The sequence below is a fragment of the Geotrypetes seraphini genome, chromosome 11 (assembly GCF_902459505.1).
Source record: "Geotrypetes seraphini chromosome 11, aGeoSer1.1, whole genome shotgun sequence".
Classification (NCBI taxonomy): Eukaryota; Metazoa; Chordata; class Amphibia; order Gymnophiona; family Dermophiidae; genus Geotrypetes; species Geotrypetes seraphini.
In genome coordinates, this window is record NC_047094.1 from 32,578,440 (window position 1) to 32,596,898 (window position 18,459).

Below are 18,459 nucleotides of genomic sequence, written 5' to 3' on the forward strand. Positions count from 1 at the left end.
ATATGTGTTGTTAGATATCGTTCTTTGAAATATGTATTCGTAGACCCGTCTCATTTGATAAGTTTTCTCTCAATGAAACGCCTTGAGAATGAAGTAACAACCGCACCTAATAATAATAATTAGTTCTCTGTTTAGTAGTAGTTAATGTGCTTCATTATGATTGTTTGAATTTAATTATTCTACTTTTTAAATCCTGGATCTAAACCTAGAGGACTGGTGTGTGATCAAGGGAAGTTGATTTTTCTTTTCTTTTAACAATTTGAGTGATTTATCTTTCAGTGATTGAAAGTAAATTTAAATTAGAAATGTCTTGATCGCACTTTTCTGTACAAGATGTTTATGCATGGAATAAACTCTGTAAAATTGTATAAATAAAAAAAAAAGGACTTACATGACACATTTGTTTTCCTACTCACATTGCTGCACCTCCCTGTGGCATTGGGGACCAATGAAATGAAAGGCTTTATTTCTTGTAGATTCCCATTTGGCCCGCTTTGCTGAAGGGGGTATCAGCTTAAAATCCTGCATTGATCTCAACATTCTGCTAGGAGAAGAAGTTATTAAAGAATATAAATATTCAGGTTGCTGATGATACAGGACCTGATGAACTAGAGTTAGTGCTTTGAATTTTCTCCATGGACAAGCAGTATAAGTCAGCCCCACTTTTGGTGACGTCATCCACGTTCCCAATTCGGAATTGCTCTCCCAGAGCTCAGGTGAGGCTTTTGGGAGCCTCATCTGAGCATGTGCAGATAGCCCTATGCTGGTCCTCACTAATTCAGTTTAGTTCATCTGCCCTTCCCAAACGGATGGATCACAGCTTTCCATTAAAAAAAAAACCCAAGAACAAAAAACCCAATCCTAGAATGAATTGGCAACTAATGGAATTTTAGATAAAAAGGTGTAACCTTGTCAAATTTCTTCTTAAAGCCCAGTATTTTAATTGCAGTATTTTGAATTGTGTGTAATCTCCTTGATTTACCATAATGTACAATAACCTAAAATAATTTAAATATTGTAGAGATTTTTGCTTATTTCTAATATAGCCAATTTAAGTACAGTGGTACCTCGGTTTACGAGTGCACCAGTTTGCGAGTGTTTTGCAAGACGAGCAAAACATTCGCAAACTTGGTGCCTCGTAGACCGAGCTTGCCTCGCTGTATGAGCGCCCCCCCCCCCCGCGATCCGGCATCCCCCCCGCTCGTGTTGACCCCCCTCCACCGCGATCCTACTTTCCTCCCCCCCCCGAGCAGTCAATGACACTTCCTTTACCCGACTTGGCACCAGTGCCGGTGCCCGAAGATCCTCCCTCTTCTGGCGTGGCCTGGGCTGGGCAGTGCATCGGAGATCCTCCTTCTTCTGGTCTGAGCTGGGCTGGACTGACTTTGAGCATTTGCGCATGCTCAAAGCCTTCTGGTCTCGCTCTCTCCGAGATTGAGAGCGAGACCAGAAGGCTTTGAGCATGCGCAAATGCTCAAAGCCAGTCCAGCCCAGACCAGAAGAAGGAGGATCTCCGATGCACCGCCCAGCCCAGGCCGCGCCAGAAGAGGGAGGATCTTCGGGCACCAGCACTGGTGCCAAGTCGGGTAAAGGAAGTGTCATTGACTGCGAGGTGGGGGGGGCAATGCGAGTGGGGGGAGGATTCCGGTTCGCAGGGGGGGAAGCCGGATCACGGGGAAGGGTTTGGAACAGCGTCGGATTCCTCAAAGGGGGCGGGAGAATGGAGCAGCGCCGGCAGCCTCGGGGGGGAGGGGGGAGGAGGAGGTGGAACCAATCAAAGCAGTTTCCCTTACTTCCTATGGGGAAACTTGCTTTGATATACGAGCAATTTGGTTTATGAGCATGCTTCTGGAACGAATTATGCTCGTAAACCAAGATTCCACTGTATTTTGATTATTGATTAAAAATTTTAGACCAGGGGTGTCCAACCTTTTGGCTTCCCTGGGCCACATTGGCCAAAAAAAATGTTTCTGGGGCCGCACAAACGCGCAAATGCTGCAGCAAGACAGAGGAGGGAGCCGGCAAGACGGTAAACACCCGGAAGAAGCAGAGGAAAATACTGCATCGACTCGACCGGGGCCGCAGGTTGGACACCCCTGTTTTGCATGCCTGGGTCAGCTCAGTAAAAGTGAACTATAGAGACAGTTTTCTTTAGAATTGTTTTCCTGCCTTTGAGATGAATTTCCTGGCAGCAACCGTTATGAGAACAAATGAGGTCATGAAAGCCTTTGAGGTATTACATACACTTACTACACTCTGAGAAATGTTTTGGTAATGTACGGGAAGACTTTTCCATCATGTAAGTCTGTGTCTGAGAAGCAAGCTGTGGCTATCAGCATGAAAGATTTAGTTCTAAGAGGTTTGTGAAAAGTAGCTTTCTGCTCCTTACGAAGAAACAGAATTTGCACTTTTTAGTGCTACACATATACTGAAACAAAACCCCCCAGTCTTTATAGTCTATTTACTGATCCCCCAAATTCTACATATGGTGCCTTACATTATGCATGCAAATTGGTGCATATAGCCGATTTGCACACACAATTTAATTGTTTAACAAGCCTAATCTGTGCTGATAATTGACAATTAACACTTCATAATTGAAGAGCGTTCCAGTTTTCTACCACTCTCTGAGTGAAGAAGAACTTCCTTACGTTTGTACGGAATCTATCCCCTTTTAACTTTAGAGAGTGCCCTCTCATTCTAAATTTGGAGAAATAATGTTAGACAACATTGCTGGCACAATGTATGTACTTTTACCCACATTTTTTCAGAGATGTTCCAAGAGTGGGGTTAAGCTAAGGGAGACAACAGCGCATGTGTAGTGTTGCATTTTCAGAACTACCTTGTATATGTATTATTTTCATTGGATGAAGTAGCTGTAGAAAAAACAGGTTTGTGTGGGGGGGTGATGCATCGCGGCAGGAGAAATGCCTCATCTCCCCTACCTCGATGCCATCACTCCTCTACCTGAACTGCCGTGACCCGCGGAAGGAGAGATGCCCTATCTCTCCTGCCGCGGGTCTCGGCAGTTCGGGTTGAGGAGTGATGGTATCGCGGTAGGGGAGATGAAGCATCTCTCCTGCCGCGATGCATCACCCCCACACACACACAACATTGGGACAAGAGGGAGCCCAAGCCCTCTTGCTCCATCGAGCTGCGACCCCCCCGACGACATTGGGGCAAGAGGGAGCCCAAGCCCTCTTGCCCCGCGGCAGCTGCGGCACCCCCGATGATATCGGGGCAAGCCCTCTTGCCCCGGCGATTGTGCCCCCCCCCCCCGACTTGATATGGGCAGGAGGGAGCCCAAACCCTCCTGGCCCCGGTGACCCCTTAGCCCCCACCCCCCACTACAATACGGGCAGGAGGGATCCCAGGCCTTCCTGCCCTCGACACAACCCCCCGCCGACCTGCGACCCCCCCGCCCGACCCCACGACTCCCCCACCCCTTCCCCATACCTTTCACATTGGGGCGTTAGGGCCTTAACGCACGGAATAGCGCGCGCTAGCCGCTATCGCCTCCTCTTGACCAGGTGGTAGTTTTTCAGGTAGCGCACACTAATCCGGTGCGTGAGCGAAAAACGCTAGCGCACCTTTATAAAAAGAGCCCTAAGTCTGCAATTTCACGCCTGATTTTAGGTGCGAGAGCTTATGCCATGTCAAGGCATGATGTCGACGCTCATGCATAATTGCTGATATTTAGGCACATAAATCCTAGTACTCTAACTCGTAGGCACGCTCCTTCCACATCCACACCCCTTCTAGAAGTTGTATGCAATAAAATTTATACACACAGCTTCTAGAATAGCGACCAAGGGCAGGAGAGTATCGTTGCCATTTAAATCACTTCTGTGGGGCTATTCAGGATATTTGGCAGCATTTAACTGGACAGTGCAGCTAAATATCCCCTCTTAACTGCCAGTGCTGAAACCAGTTAGTTTGTGGGCTGTCCAGGGGGCAGAGTGAAGGCAGAGCAGGAGCTTAGTCAGATAGCAGTGATTTTCAATCTGTTAACTGGCTGAACAATTGCATAATCTTAGGACAGTCTTGTTTCTGCCCTAACTTTCAAGCAAAGAGTTAACCTTGCACCAGTTGATATTCAGAATAGTGCCTGGTTAACTCCAGGTCCTATCCAATGCATTGCTGTCCCCCTCCCTCCCTCCCTCCCACCCATCTACCTCTTGGAAGCAGAGAATCGCAACCCCTCTTCTAATTCTCCTCCTTCGCCACCACCCCTGTTGGTTACAAGGGCTGACCGGACCTACCCTTCAGCCCTCCCACTGTTATAAGCCCTAATGGGCCTACCTGGACATGTTCTGGTAGTCCAATGGAGTCAAAGGGGCAGTGGTGATGCCCACTATCTTGCCTGTGATGTCTGGCTCTTTTAAACTGGCTGCTGCAATCTCTAGTGGCAATTTTGTGGTACTTCATATCGGCCTATGAATCATAGATAGAGCTCTGGTTCTCTCATGGGACGCTCCTGGGGAAATTAAAATTCCATGGAATAAGAAACAGTGGCAATTGTGGATTTTAAGGTGAAAAGATAGAAAATGAGTAGGGTTAAAGGGACAGTTCTCAATAAGGAAAGGTCAGTAATGGAGTAGCATAGAAATCTGTACTGGGACTGGTGCTTTTAAATATATCTATAAACGATATGGAAATGGGAACAATGAATTATTTAACCGGATTGAAGATGACACCAAATAATCCAAAAATTGCTAAACTACTGGAAACCCTTAAGGACTCTGTGACCAATACTGTCCGTGCTTAATATCCAACAAAAATTGGTCCACAATCAACATTTATTCAAAACTGGAAAAAAGATGGAAAAGGACAGTAACTGTGTTTCCCAAGCCTTGGGTAAAAATAATACTGTCAAATAGGTTGTGGATTTATATGTATTTATGTTTCCTGACAGTAATTCTTCATGGTATGTATATATTAAACCGTTTAATATTATTTAGTTTGTTTTGATTTTGGCTCTGTATTTATTTAATGGACATCAGTATGAGCCATGTAAACGGTGCCCAATATAAGGCTCAGGCAGTAACCTTGCGATGACTGGCATCATCCAGATGATATCTGGATAAGGATTGCTGCCTCATACATCATATTTGTCCATGGCCAAAAAACAACAAATTACTAAGATAGAAAAAATAATAATAAGTGACCCAACTGTCCCTTTACAATCTTAAATCCCCGAGATATGGCATGTAAACTCCTAAGGGTAAGTTAAATAAGGTGTCTGTGACCAAACTTACTGTGATAAAAATAAAAAAATATGTATAAATGTAAAAAACTGAAAAAAGTGATGATGACCTAAAGACTAAAATGAAATATGCTAAACTTGAATGATAATAAACAAGATTACCACGCCCAAAAAAAGAAAACCAAAAAGAAAAAAATGAAAAAAGTGACAGAAGGTCCAAGTATTCAGAATATCATGCTAAAAGTTCATGCAATGAAATGAAAAATGACTGGCAGTCAGTCCGTAAATCTGAGTGAAAACCACTGAACAATTCCAAATCAATGTATATCAAAGTCCAACTGTTCATGTAAAAAATTCAAAGAGAACATACATTCTATGGGTCATCACTTGAATGCCCATGTGTCCCAAATTTGAAAAAGTAATAAATACTTAGCTTCCGTTCACTGAATGTAGAAAAAGCGAGTGTTTCTGAAATCAATCACTACCCGCAGGAAATCTCCACTCAACAGAGCTCCGTTTCGTCCACCTTCGTCAGGAGCAAAGATCCTTAGTAATCAGAATCAAACGACAAGCTTCCAATAAGGCTGTCGGAAAGGCGATGGGCAAACAATCAAAACCATCAACCTCTTGTGCTGGAGCGGTCTCAAATAAGGCCACCACCTCATGAAATGAAATCAAAAAATGGCGCCTCAGGAGAATAAGACGCCGCGGGAGCCCAAGCTTAGCCACGCCCCCTAAGATTTCTGAGTGACGTCAGACAATTTTAAAGGGAAATGCCACAAAAATACTGATGAAAATACCAATGAAACTTAGAAGGTTACGTGGTGAAACATTTGTCCACGTTTTCGTTGAGTCCCATGGGTGGAAAAGACTTCAACTGGAAGATCCAATAATTCTCCCGTTGGAGCAGATGGTAAGTTGGAGCATGATGGTAAGTATCATTGTGTAGAACCATGGGAGCTGTCAGCTTTTTGGTGTTAAGACAACTGCGGTGTTCAATTAAACGCGTTCTGATACTACGAGTTTAATTAATTAAACCCCCAGGACCTCGGGGCAAAGGGCATCATTCCCCATGTGGGAAGTGTTCAGTATGCAGTACGTCAATTAGAGGCGATAAATGGGTTCATCCCTCAACGAAGCAATCTTACTATCTGAAATCCATTACCTCTTGTAATTCTCAGTTTGTGGTGTATGTTATCTCCTGCCCATGTGGCTTAATTTATGTGGGATGCACTACTCGTAGTATCAGAACGCGTTTAATTGAACACCGCAGTTGTCTTAACACCAAAAAGCTGACAGCTCCCATGGTTCTACACAATGATACTTACCATCATGATTTTTCCCAACTTCGATGGGGAATTTTGGAACAGATTTGTTCTAACTATGACGGGGATCGCAGTCAGTATCTGCTCCAACGGGAGAATTATTGGATCTTCCAGTTGAAGTCTTTTCCACCCATGGGACTCAACGAAAACGTGGACAAATGTTTCACCACGTAACCTTCTAAGTTTCATTGGTATTTTCATCAGTATTTTTGTGGCATTTCCCTTTAAAATTGTCTGACGTCACTCAGAAATCTTAGGGGGCGTGGCTAAGCTTGGGCTCCCGCGGCGTCTTATTCTCCTGAGGCGCCATTTTTTGATTTCATTTCATGAGGTGGTGGCCTTATTTGAGACCGCTCCAGCACAAGAGGTTGATGGTTTTGATTGTTTGCCCATCGCCTTTCCGACAGCCTTATTGGAAGCTTGTCGTTTGATTCTGATTACTAAGGATCTTTGCTCCTGACGAAGGTGGACGAAACGGAGCTCTGTTGAGTGGAGATTTCCTGCGGGTAGTGATTGATTTCAGAAACACTCGCTTTTTCTACATTCAGTGAACGGAAGCTAAGTATTTATTACTTTTTCAAATTTGGGACACATGGGCATTCAAGTGATGACCCATAGAATGTATGTTCTCTTTGAATTTTTTACATGAACAGTTGGACTTTGATATACATTGATTTGGAATTGTTCAGTGGTTTTCACTCAGATTTACGGACTGACTGCCAGTCATTTTTCATTTCATTGCATGAACTTTTAGCATGATATTCTGAATACTTGGACCTTCTGTCACTTTTTTCATTTTTTTCTTTTTGGTTTTCTTTTTTTGGGCGTGGTAATCTTGTTTATTATCATTCAAGTTTAGCATATTTCATTTTAGTCTTTAGGTCATCATCACTTTTTTCAGTTTTTTACATTTATACATATTTTTTTATTTTTATCACAGTAAGTTTGGTCACAGACACCTTATTTAACTTACCCTTAGGAGTTTACATGCCATATCTCGGGGATTTAAGATTGTAAAGGGACAGTTGGGTCACTTATTATTATTTTTTCTATCTTAGTAATTTGTTGTTTTTTGGCCATGGACAAATATGATGTATGAGGCAGCAATCCTTATCCAGATATCATCTGGATGATGCCAGTCATCGCAAGGTTACTGCCTGAGCCTTATATTGGGCACCGTTTACATGGCTCATACTGATGTCCATTAAATAAATACAGAGCCAAAATCAAAACAAACTAAATAATATTAAACGGTTTAATATATACATACCATGAAGAATTACTGTCAGGAAACATAAATACATATAAATCCACAACCTATTTGACAGTATTATTTTTACCCAAGGCTTGGGAAACACAGTTACTGTCCTTTTCCATCTTTTTTCCAGTTTTGAATAAATGTTGATTGTGGACCAATTTTTGTTGGATACCAAATAATCCACACATACTATTTATGATGTGGAAGGCATGACCAGTGGCGTACCAAGGGGGGGGGGGGGCCGTGGGGGGTGGTCCGCCCCGGGTGCCAAGCCCTGAGGGGGTGCTCCCGGTCCGGCCCGGTTCCCCCCCCTGCGCCGGGTGTCACGTCTGGAAACAGCCTGCAGCAAGATCGCGATGCCAGCGATCTTTGCCTGCTTCGGCTGTTTCCTCCGCCACGGTCCCGCCCCTCCTCTGACATCAGAGGAGGGGCGGGACCGCGGCGGAGGAAACAGCCGAAGCAGGCAAAGATCGCTGGCATCGTGCGATCTTGCTGCAGGCTGTTTCCCCAGGGAAATGCAGCGGGGAGGCCGGGGGCTTCGTGGTGGTGGTGGTGGGGCCGAGCAGTCCTTCGAGGTAGTGGGGGGGGCAGCAGGCCTTCAGGGTGGGGCGGGCAGGCAGACCTTGTGGGGGGGGCAGGCCTTCATGGAGAACAGGCAGGCAAGCCTTCAAAGGGGGGACAAGCCTTCGGGGGGGTGCAGGCCTTCGGGGGCGGGACAGGCCTTCAAGGGTGACAGGCAGGCCTTTGGAGGGGGTGACAGGCCGTTGGGGGGACAGGCCTTCAAGGGGGACAGGCCTTCAAGGGAGGGCACAGGCCTTCAAGGGGGGACAGGCCTTCGAGGGGGGTGTAGGTCTTTAGGGGGTGCAGGCCTTCGGGGGGGTGCAGGCCTTCAAGGGGGGGCAGGCCTTCGAGGGGAACAGGCAGGCAGGCCTTCAAGGGGGGGACAGGCCTTTGGGGGGGTACAGGCCTTCAGGAGGGGTGCAGGCCTTCAAGGGGGGGGCAGGCCTTTAAGGGGAGCAGGCAGGCAGGCCTTCAAGGGGGGGACAGGCCTTCAGGGGTGGGATGCAGACCTCTAAGGGGGACACAGGCCTTCAGGGGAGGGGGGGCCCTGGTGTAGAAGTACACGGAGGGAAGGGGGAGGGGTTCAAAGAGGCGTGCATATGCCGGACTTTGGGTGGGAAGAAATAATGGGTCTGAAAATAGAGGAGAGAGAGGTGATGGACATGGGTTTTAGGGAGGGAAGGAACAGAAAGGGAGAGAAGTTGGACACAAGGGATGGTGTGGAGGGGGGATAGAGATACTGGTTAGGAGGGTAGTTGGGAAAAGAAAGGGAGAGATGGTGGACCCTGGGGTGGTGGGGTAGGAGGGAGAGCTGCTGGATGAAAGGGTAGTTAAGAAAAGGTGGATCTGTGGAGGGAGACAAAAAAAGGAAAGATGCCAGACATCCGGGGGAGGGAAGGGAAATGGAAGGGGAGGCAGAGATGGCAGATGGATGGCTAGCACGGAGAAAGAAAGAAGAAGACCCTGGCAAGCAAGTTATCAGAAGACAACCAGAGCCTTGGACCAACAAGATTTGAAAAATAACCAGACAACAAAAAGGTAGAAAAACTAATTTTATTTTCTGTTTTGTGATTACAATATGTCAGATTTGAAATGTGTATCCTGCCAGAGCTGGTGTTGGACCGCAAACGTGAGCTAGGATTTAACAGAGAGAGGAAAAGTCCTTTTTGTTTCTTTATTTTATTTAAACCACAGCGCCAGTGTGGTTAGGAGAAGCCAAAGGGGGGTGAAAAAGCTATAAAATAAACCCACCAGGATGTTTGAAAAAAACACCCAATTGGGCAGGAAAATCAAATCGATAAACCAATTCAATAGGCTGAATCGAATCGAAATTTTTTTTCCCTGAATCTGGCAGCACTAGTTTGCGCTACTGTCTTAGACTTTAGGACCTGGGATTGGGGAGAGATGGCATCCTCAGTACTTTATAATGCAAGTGAAATGAGGATTTGATCAGATTTTTGAAGGGTCTGCACTCTGCAGAAGAAAAATATTGTATAGGCCGGGGACATGAGACAGCAGGAAATGGGAACTTTTCTTCCTTCTATTTTTGTGAATGGCAAGGCTGAGGATGTCAGAGAGTTCAGTTAAAATATGTGCTTTATAAGAAAATATAATAATGTGTTTTATAAAGTTTATAACATTGCTGGCCTACTCGGTGAGGTGTTCCTAGTGGTGGTGGGGGCAGTGTGTTAATGTGTTGAGAGGAAGAGGTGATCTGGGAAATTCTGCTGCGCAAACTCCGGGCCCATTTCCACCCCCCCAGTTAGTCCACTCCACTCAACTGGTTCACACACTGAGTGGGTCTTTGGGTGTTGTTCCTGGGTAGTTGTTTTGGGATCTCTTCCAGTGGTTTGTCAGTATCTCCTTCTGATCCAAGGAAGGAAACTTTGTTAACCTTAGCACTGACCTACAGAATATGTTTGTAACAGCGCTGCTTGTGTGGCATTAGTCTATGTAGTGATCGAAAGAAAAAACCAGACCTTTGCACATTTTTGCACTATATGGTGGGTGTATGAGGAGATTCACATTTCCTGCACAGCTAAGTCCGTGTGAAGTTACCTTGTGCTGTATTTGACATCTAGCAAAGTCTCTGTTTGGAAGGAAAGATCTCAGCTTAAAAATGAAGTGGCCAGAAGTTATGGTAAAAGCAGATAGCGTAGCTGGTTTTAAGAAAGGTTTGGACAAATTCCTGGAGGAAAAGTCCATAGTCTGTTATTAAGACATGGGGGAAACATCTGCTTGCCCTGGATCGGTAGCATGGAATGTTGCTATTCTTTGGGTTTTGACCAGGTACTAGTGACCCGGATTGGCTTCCATGAGAATGGGTTACTGGGCATGATGGACTATTAGTCTGACCCAGTTAGGCTATTCTTATGTTATGTTCTCATCTGTAGGGGCCTTTGTTTTCACTTCTTATTTTAATGTATTTTTTTTCTGAGAACTTATCAGTGTTTTTTATAATGGGAACAAAAATGGAAGAGAATTAATGTGTGTGGGATGAGGGGGTAACTAATTTCTTCAGCTAAATAATTCAATCCACCTCAACCAGACATAGGAGAACTCACGCACCATTCACACATCCTCCAACCAAAAACGTCAAAAGAATAAAACAGTTCGACAACCTCCTAACACTCGACCCCCAACTCTACAACCCATTGACCTTGACCACAAACTACAAAACCTTCAAAAAAGAAATAAAAACCCTTCTATTCAAAAACACATAAAACTGAACTAACACAATCAGAACTGTCCCAAGCATCACCTGCAACTACTCCATATGTACTTCTGACGTCATGACACTTCAGTCATAATTTATGTTATGTTTGGATTAATGGTTACATATATGAGGTTCAATAAAAGAAAATTTTCACTGCCTGTTTCTATTATGACCATTTATTCAGTTTCATGGTTATTACAAAAAATATTTTTTTACATGGGGGGTGGGGGGGGTGTCAAAAAATTATGGGCCCCGGGTGCCACATACCCTAGGTACGCCACTGGGCATGACCAACCATTTGCATGCTTATGGAGTGAAAGGGTTTTCTTTCTATATATGCCCTCTATTCCTGAAGGTGGATGAATAGGCTTGTTGGTGTAATCAATAGCCCCCAGCATTTAAAAAAAACTCTAAAAACATTTCTTTTTAAAGATGCTTATGATTCCTAGTATATTAATTACCGATTTTTATTTAAGTAACTAAATTTACCCTCCTTTTTGTTCTTCCCTTTTATGTTTTTCTTTCTCTCCTATCCAAACATTGTAACTTTTCCCCTACTTATCCTCACAACTCTGGTACGTTTTAACCTATAACAAAAAACTATTTTAGATGTATGTATTTTGTATGTTAAGTTTTAACTCATAGCAAAAGTTAGTTTATATGTTAACACCAATTTCTTATTTGTATATTTTATGATGTTGTACATCGCCTAGCAATTTAAATAGGCGATTCATTAAGAACAAATAAACTTGAAACTTGAAAAGGGACATGTGCCTGCCTGTCCTGTGACTGCTGCTTTTTAACATCAGTGATCTAGAGATGGGAATAACTAGTGAGATAATTAAATTTGCTGATGACACAAAGTTGTTAAATTGCTTTGTGCAAAATTGCAAGAGGACCTTGTAAAACTGGGATACTGGGCGTCAAGATGGCAGATGGTGTATAATGTGAGCAAGTTCAAAGTGAGGCATGTGGGAAAGAGGAATCTGAACTATAACTACATGATGCTGGATTCTGTGTTAAGAGTTGCATGCCCAGGAAAAGAATCTAGGTGTCATTGTTGAGGATACATTGAAACCCTCAGCTCAATGTGTGGTGGCAGCTAAGAAAGCAAATAGAATGTTAGGAATGATCATGAAATGAATGGAAAACAAAGATGAGAATGTTATAATGCCCTTGTATCGCGCTATGGAACAGCCGCACCTCGAATACTATGTGCAGTTTTGGTCACTGTATCTCAAAAAAGATATAGCAGAATTAGAAAAGGTACAGAGAAAGGTCACAAAAATGATGGGACAACTTCCTTATGAGGAAAAGCTAAAGCGGCTAGGTCTCTTTAGCTTGGAGAAGAGATGGTTCAGTGGTGATATGATAGAGGTCTATAAAATGATGAGTGGAATGGAAAGGGTAAATATGAATCACTTGTTCAATCTTTCAAAAAATACTAGGACTAGGGGGCATGCGATGAAGCTACTAAGTAGTAGGTTGAAAACAAACCGGAGAAAATATTTCTTCACACAATGTGTAATTAAACTGGAATTTGTTGCTGGGAATGTGGTGAAATCAGTTTGCTTAGTAGGGTTTAAAAAAATTATTTGGATATGTGATGATCTTAAGATGGCCATACAGGTAGAAAATGCAACTGCAAAAACTAGTAGGATGCTTGGATGCTTAGGGAGAAGAATGGCCAGTAGGAAAAGGAGGTGATGATACCCCTGTGTAAGACTCCAGTGAGCCATCATTTGAATTAATGTGTAAAATTCTGAAGAGGAGCAATAAGGAATAGAGAGGTGAGATTGGGTTGTGGGAGTATAAAAAAGGGTGAAAGGGGGCACAGGAGAGCAAAGTAGGAGGCAGAAGATTGACTGATCATGAACTCTCATGTCAAACTGCAGCACTGACCACCAAATAATGCTCCAGGCCCATTAAAAATAATTTCCCATGCCGGAATATATGTTTCTCTGAGGCCACAAAGGCATAATATTCTCAAATGTGGATGACATCATCCATGGAGTTCGTTACAGACACTGCCAAGTGCACCATCACTTTAAATTTTAAGCAGTTCAAACATTGCCTGTGTGCAGGTGCCTTCCTGTCTGACGTTGGCATGATAGGAAGGCACCAACAGTTCCAAGTTTTCTGCAAAGCTAAGAAGCTGTGTCTTTGGTATCTCCTCAGGGCATCATACTTTGAAGTCTCTTTTGTACCTTCCCTGTTATTATTTTATTTTTCTTATTTTACTAATTCTTAATTTTTTTCATTTTCCATAGTAAATGACAGTAACATAGTAAAATCCAAAAGAAAAATTGGGAAAGCTCAAAAAAACTACTCTGGATCCATAAAGACAACACACATACACACATATATGAAAAAAAAGTGCTCAGTAAATGATATAAACCATCTCACCAGGTAATGGTTGCATCTGTCACGTCATAGCACCAACCCCTGCCAACCTACAGTACATGAATCTACTATAATAAAACCCTAAACGCGCATACGTCCTCTTACCTGCGTGTTCTGTTTTCCGTGATCTGTAGGTTCCTGGCCGGCAGGAGTACACATGCGCGCTAGAAGACACCAGGACTCCTCCTCCTGAGCCCCAGCCACGCTGACCGGCTTTGGCCCTGCGGGCTTCTTATGGAGCCCACCTTCCCACCCAGCATGGATGGCGGTGGTGGCAGTGATGCCGGGAGCGGGCCAGTACCAGGGCGACTTGAGGCGGCTGTCGGCTTGAGGCGCACACGGCGGCTGTCAGCAAGTGCAGACCAAGGCAGCTTGAGGTGGCTGTCGGTGCGTGCAGGCAGTTCAGCTGTGGCGAAAGGCGTAATGTGGGTGCTGACAGCACAGGAGGGCAGACGCGAACGGAATAGAAGCCGGATGCTGGACAGGGGGAGCAGTTAAGGGGTGCTGCTGGACAGGGAGAGCATGAAAGAGGTGGACGGGGGGAGGAAACAGGAAGGGAGGCCTACTGCTGGACAGGGGGAGCAGGGAAGAGGTGCTGCTGGATGGGGGGGATGTAACAGGAAGGGAGGCCTACTGCTGGACAAGGGGAGCAGGGAAGAGGTTCTGCTGGACAGGGGGGTAAAAAAAAGGGAGAAGGCCTACTGCTGAACAGGGGGAGCAGGGAAGAGGTGCTGCTGGACAGGAAGGAAGTAAAATGAAGGGAGAAGGGCTTCTGCTAGACAGGGGGAGCAGTGAAGGGGTGGTGGTGGACACAGGGGAGGTAAAAGGAAGGGAGAAGGGCTGCTGCTGGACAGGGGGGCAGGCAAGGGGTGGTGGTGGACAGCCGAGGAAAGAGAGAGTAAGAAAGAAAGAAAGCCAGACAGACAGAAAGCGGCCAAGGAGAGAATAAGAAAGAAAGACAGACACACACACTAAACTAAACCTTAGGTTTGTATACCGCACCTTCTCCGCAATCGTAGAGCTCGGCACATCTATTCTAGCACCCGTTAATGTAACGGGCTATAAGACTAGTGAGAAATAATGAAAGAAAAGACTTATCTCATACTGATGTTGAAAAGGCACTCGTCAATCAAGATGCAGCTAGTGTCCAAAGCAAACATATGCACAAAATCCACACTCCAAACCAAAGATAATCAGTTCATCTTCCTCAACATGATATCATGTTTCACAGGTGCTTCTTTAGGAGAAAGAAAGAAAAAATCCTCTGGGAAAAAAAGAAATGTGTATATATAAAAAAATTGCAATGAAAACCAAGAAAAAAACAAATTTATACAAAAAATCAATCCAAAAGCTTCAATAATACATTTAAATAAGATCATCTAAAGGCAATAAGACCTGCAGACAGCCTCAGGGCACCAAAGTCTGGCTGCTCCTCTTTGGAAAGGAAAAGTACTGTCCTCGGTGATAAGGGCAGGCTTAGCTGCCCCACCCTAGACTCAGGAGACTGCTTTGGTACATCACTTATCATCAGGGCTCATATGTCCTTTGCACCAGAAGGGAAGATTAGGTACTTACCTCGATAATCTTCTTTCTGGAAGAAGGACATACTGTATGAGTCCTGACACCCTGCCCTGTCAGTATGGAGTTTGCCTGCCTACTGTTTGGACAGACACGTTTGTCCAGAGCTTGAGATTTTCTCCTGTCAGTCAGATCTATGCAAAATAAACCTTAAAATCCAAAGTAAAAACATAAAGCGGTAAGTGAGACTCTATGAGCTCCATAAGTTTCATGCTAGTTACATTTTTATAGGTGGTTTCTGTTCATTCCACCTAAGTTGTTTATGGTGCTGTTTAACCTTATTTCTTACAGAGCAGAACAGAAATGTTTTAGCAGGGAGACGCCCTGTTTCCCCTCCTTCTTATTTCTCTGTTTTGGTGCTGTTTGATTGCTTTGGTACAAACTGAAGGAGGCTGTAAAAAAAACAAGAGAACGAGGTGGAGCTGAAGAATGTAAATTTCATTCTTCTGCAATCAATTTTTGAGTAAAGGAATATCACCTATCGTCAGGACTTATATGTCCTCCTTCCAGAAAGAAGATAATCAAGGTAAGTACCTAATCTTCCCAAACAGCTAACCAGTTACTTTTACTGATAAAAAAAAGGTATATGTCCATCTAAAGTTAAATTTAAAATGGTTCAAATATGTATTCAGTGACAGGCTTAAAGTATTTATCAGCTTTCTGATTTGTTTCAGTAGATTGAGTCCCAAACTGTTTGCTATGTTATTTGTAATTTTGTTTTTGTCTATATGGCTTTCAGGTGGCAGAAATGCATGGAGAGCTTATTGAATTCAATGAACGCCTACATCGTGCTTTGATAGCCAAGGAGGCTCTTGTATCTCAAATGAGGCAGGAACTCATTGATCTAAGGGGTCCAGTGAGTATTTTTAGATTGTGAATGTGCTTTCGTGTTAAATCTTAAGAGTACCCTTCTGAACATTTCTCTGCATAGTGTCACCTGATGCAAGTACAGTCCCCTCTCTCCCTTTCCTAATGTAGTAAAATAAAAATATACAGACAAACACATCTGAATCTAAAGGAGTTAAAGGGATAATTTTAAAAAGCTTTTTCCATGTGTAAAACTTATTTTATGTGAAGAAAAAGGGTTTTATAAAATTGCATAGCTGCATATGTACATAAAAAGTAGGTACATAGAACAAGTGCCTACATTTATTCAGTCTATGTGGAGGTGTTCCTTGGGGACATAGTTTGGGTGGAGTGAAGGTGATGCAGGTACATGCACACTTAGGCCCTGATTCTCTAAAAGTGCGTCCCGATTTTAGGCAGCTGTAGACGTCCTACAGCTGTCTAATCAGCCAATCGGGATGCACGTTTTTTTTAAAAAAATGCTCCCCAGGCAGGCCTGAAGGCGCCTCCGGGAGCCTAGGGAGACCCGCAAGATGCCTAAGCTCGTCTAAGGGCCTTAGGCTGAACCTAGGCGGCCCTACGCGTCTCCCTAGTAGATGAGAAGCTTAAAAATGTAGGCCAGCAAAATGCTGGTCTACATTGTAAGTAGACGCGGCCGCTATACTTATCGCGGCAAGGGATCTCTCTGCCGCTATAAGTATAGCGGGCCGTGGCCCCTGACCGATCACTGGCAGGAGGATGCCCAAACCCTCCTGCCCGAAGATGCACCCCCCTCCCCGACACTACCGACCTCCCCCCCCGACACTACCGACCGCCCCCCCCCGACATTACCGATCCCCCCCCGACAATATCGGTCGCTGGCAGGAGGGTGCCCAATCCCTCCTGCCCGAAGACGCACCCCCCCCCGGCGCTAACAACCCCCACTCCACCAAACCTGTTCTTACAGATGGGTCTTGCACGTCGAGCAAGCAGGCACGCCTCGTCGAAATGAGGCGGGCCCGCCCCTTCCCGGCCCATCCCGCCGAAGTCTAAGGCCTGATTGGCCCAGGCTCTAGAAGAGTGAGAAAAATGAGTTTTTAGAAGAGTCTTAAAACAAACAAAAGACTGTTCTAGGTGGATATGGTTGGGAAAAGAAATAGAAGGCAGCACTAAAAAGAAAACGGGCAGCACAGTTTTGGAGGGTCTGAAGTTGTTTAATTTTATGTAATGAAAGACCAGAAAATGTGAATAGCTGTGTGCTATAGAAAAGAAATAAAGGAAGCATCTTAGGGTCTGTTTTACAAAGCCGCATGGCAACAGCCCCAAAGCCCTTTAAATCTCTATGGGCTTTGGGGCCGTTACTGCGCGGCTTTGTAAAACAGGCCCTTAATGTTCGTAATGAACGGAGGATAAAAAAATCTAACTTAACAGAGGTGGAGATTTGTTGCGAGAATGTTAGTTTTAAATCTATCTAGATACCTAGATATTGAAAACTGGTAACTGGAGTAGTAGAAAGGTCAAAAAGAGACAGTGGAAGCGAGGGTTAATTCAGGGACCCTGTTACCCAGCATGTGGATTTAGTTTTAGCTTTTTATGATTAGGTACACGGTCTATATGGTGAGCAGTTATGCATACCTAGGTGTGTTTCTGGATTCATGGCAAGTAAAGAGAGTGGTATTCTGAAATGGAAGGGCTGGGTACTTCCACAAAACTGAAAAAAAAAACAACCTACCAGTGGCATTGAGGAACAGGCATGCTGGGATTGTGCTTTTACAAGGAATGCATTTCAATGATATTGCACACAGTAAGCTCTGGAGACAATGGTTGGGGCATTTGCTACTTCTGATTCTGGAAGAACAGCTATAGGATGTTTTTTTCATAGGAATATCCTGTTTATGAAAAAAATAAGTCCTTAGAAACTGAGAGTGAGGAAATGACCTTGCGAGTAGAGCAGTGGGCTGAGAAACAGGGAACTCAGGGTTCAGGTCTAACTTCTTCCACTGATAACTCTTTGTGACCTTGTGCAAGTCACTTTGTTTCCCTTTTCCTCAGGTACCCACTTAGATTATAAACTCTTTTTAGAAGGGATATATTGTGCCTGAATACTTATCACTACTACTATATAGTGCTGCATTTGTCCAGTAGTGCTAAAAATTAAAAAATATTATCTTTATTAGATATGTAATAATGGTGGGAATTTTTTTTTTTTTTTGGGGGGGGGGAGAGATGGAGATAATAGTTTTGTGTGGCTTGTCACTTGGTCCTCCATAGTCTCAGGCATGTTAGATAGATTGTGAGTCCACGGGACAGATAGGGAAAATAGTTGAGTACCTGATTATAAACCGCTTAGATAATCTTGATAGGCGGTATATAAAAACCTAATAAACCTGAAACTTGCTTCTTTACATACTTTCAGGAGCAGTGTCTCCAGTTGGGCCAATTTTGCACATAACATAATGAACCTCATTCCTAAGTGAGGGTATGTGGAACATATCAGTGTTTCAAATTTACTGTAGCACAAGCATTTGTACAAAAAAAATCTTTCTTTTTAGTGTTCATAGGATATAATAGGTATAGTTACCTTATC

At 44.0% G+C, this 18,459-nt stretch overlaps 1 protein-coding gene across 3 annotated transcripts in view; it reads left to right on the forward strand.

Moving 5' to 3' along the window:
* The window catches only part of SNX29 (sorting nexin 29), a 407,218-nt gene that overhangs the window by 226,052 nt on the left and 162,707 nt on the right, over nucleotides 1–18,459 (forward strand). For all 3 annotated transcript variants that reach the window (XR_004536445.1, XM_033914223.1, XM_033914221.1), the window contains exon 16: nucleotides 15,787–15,903. Coding sequence is in view for 2 of the 3 variants with exons in the window: in XM_033914223.1 (XP_033770114.1) it covers nucleotides 15,787–15,903 (117 nt within the window). In the remaining variant the exon portion in view is untranslated. The remainder of the gene's footprint in view (nucleotides 1–15,786; nucleotides 15,904–18,459) is intronic.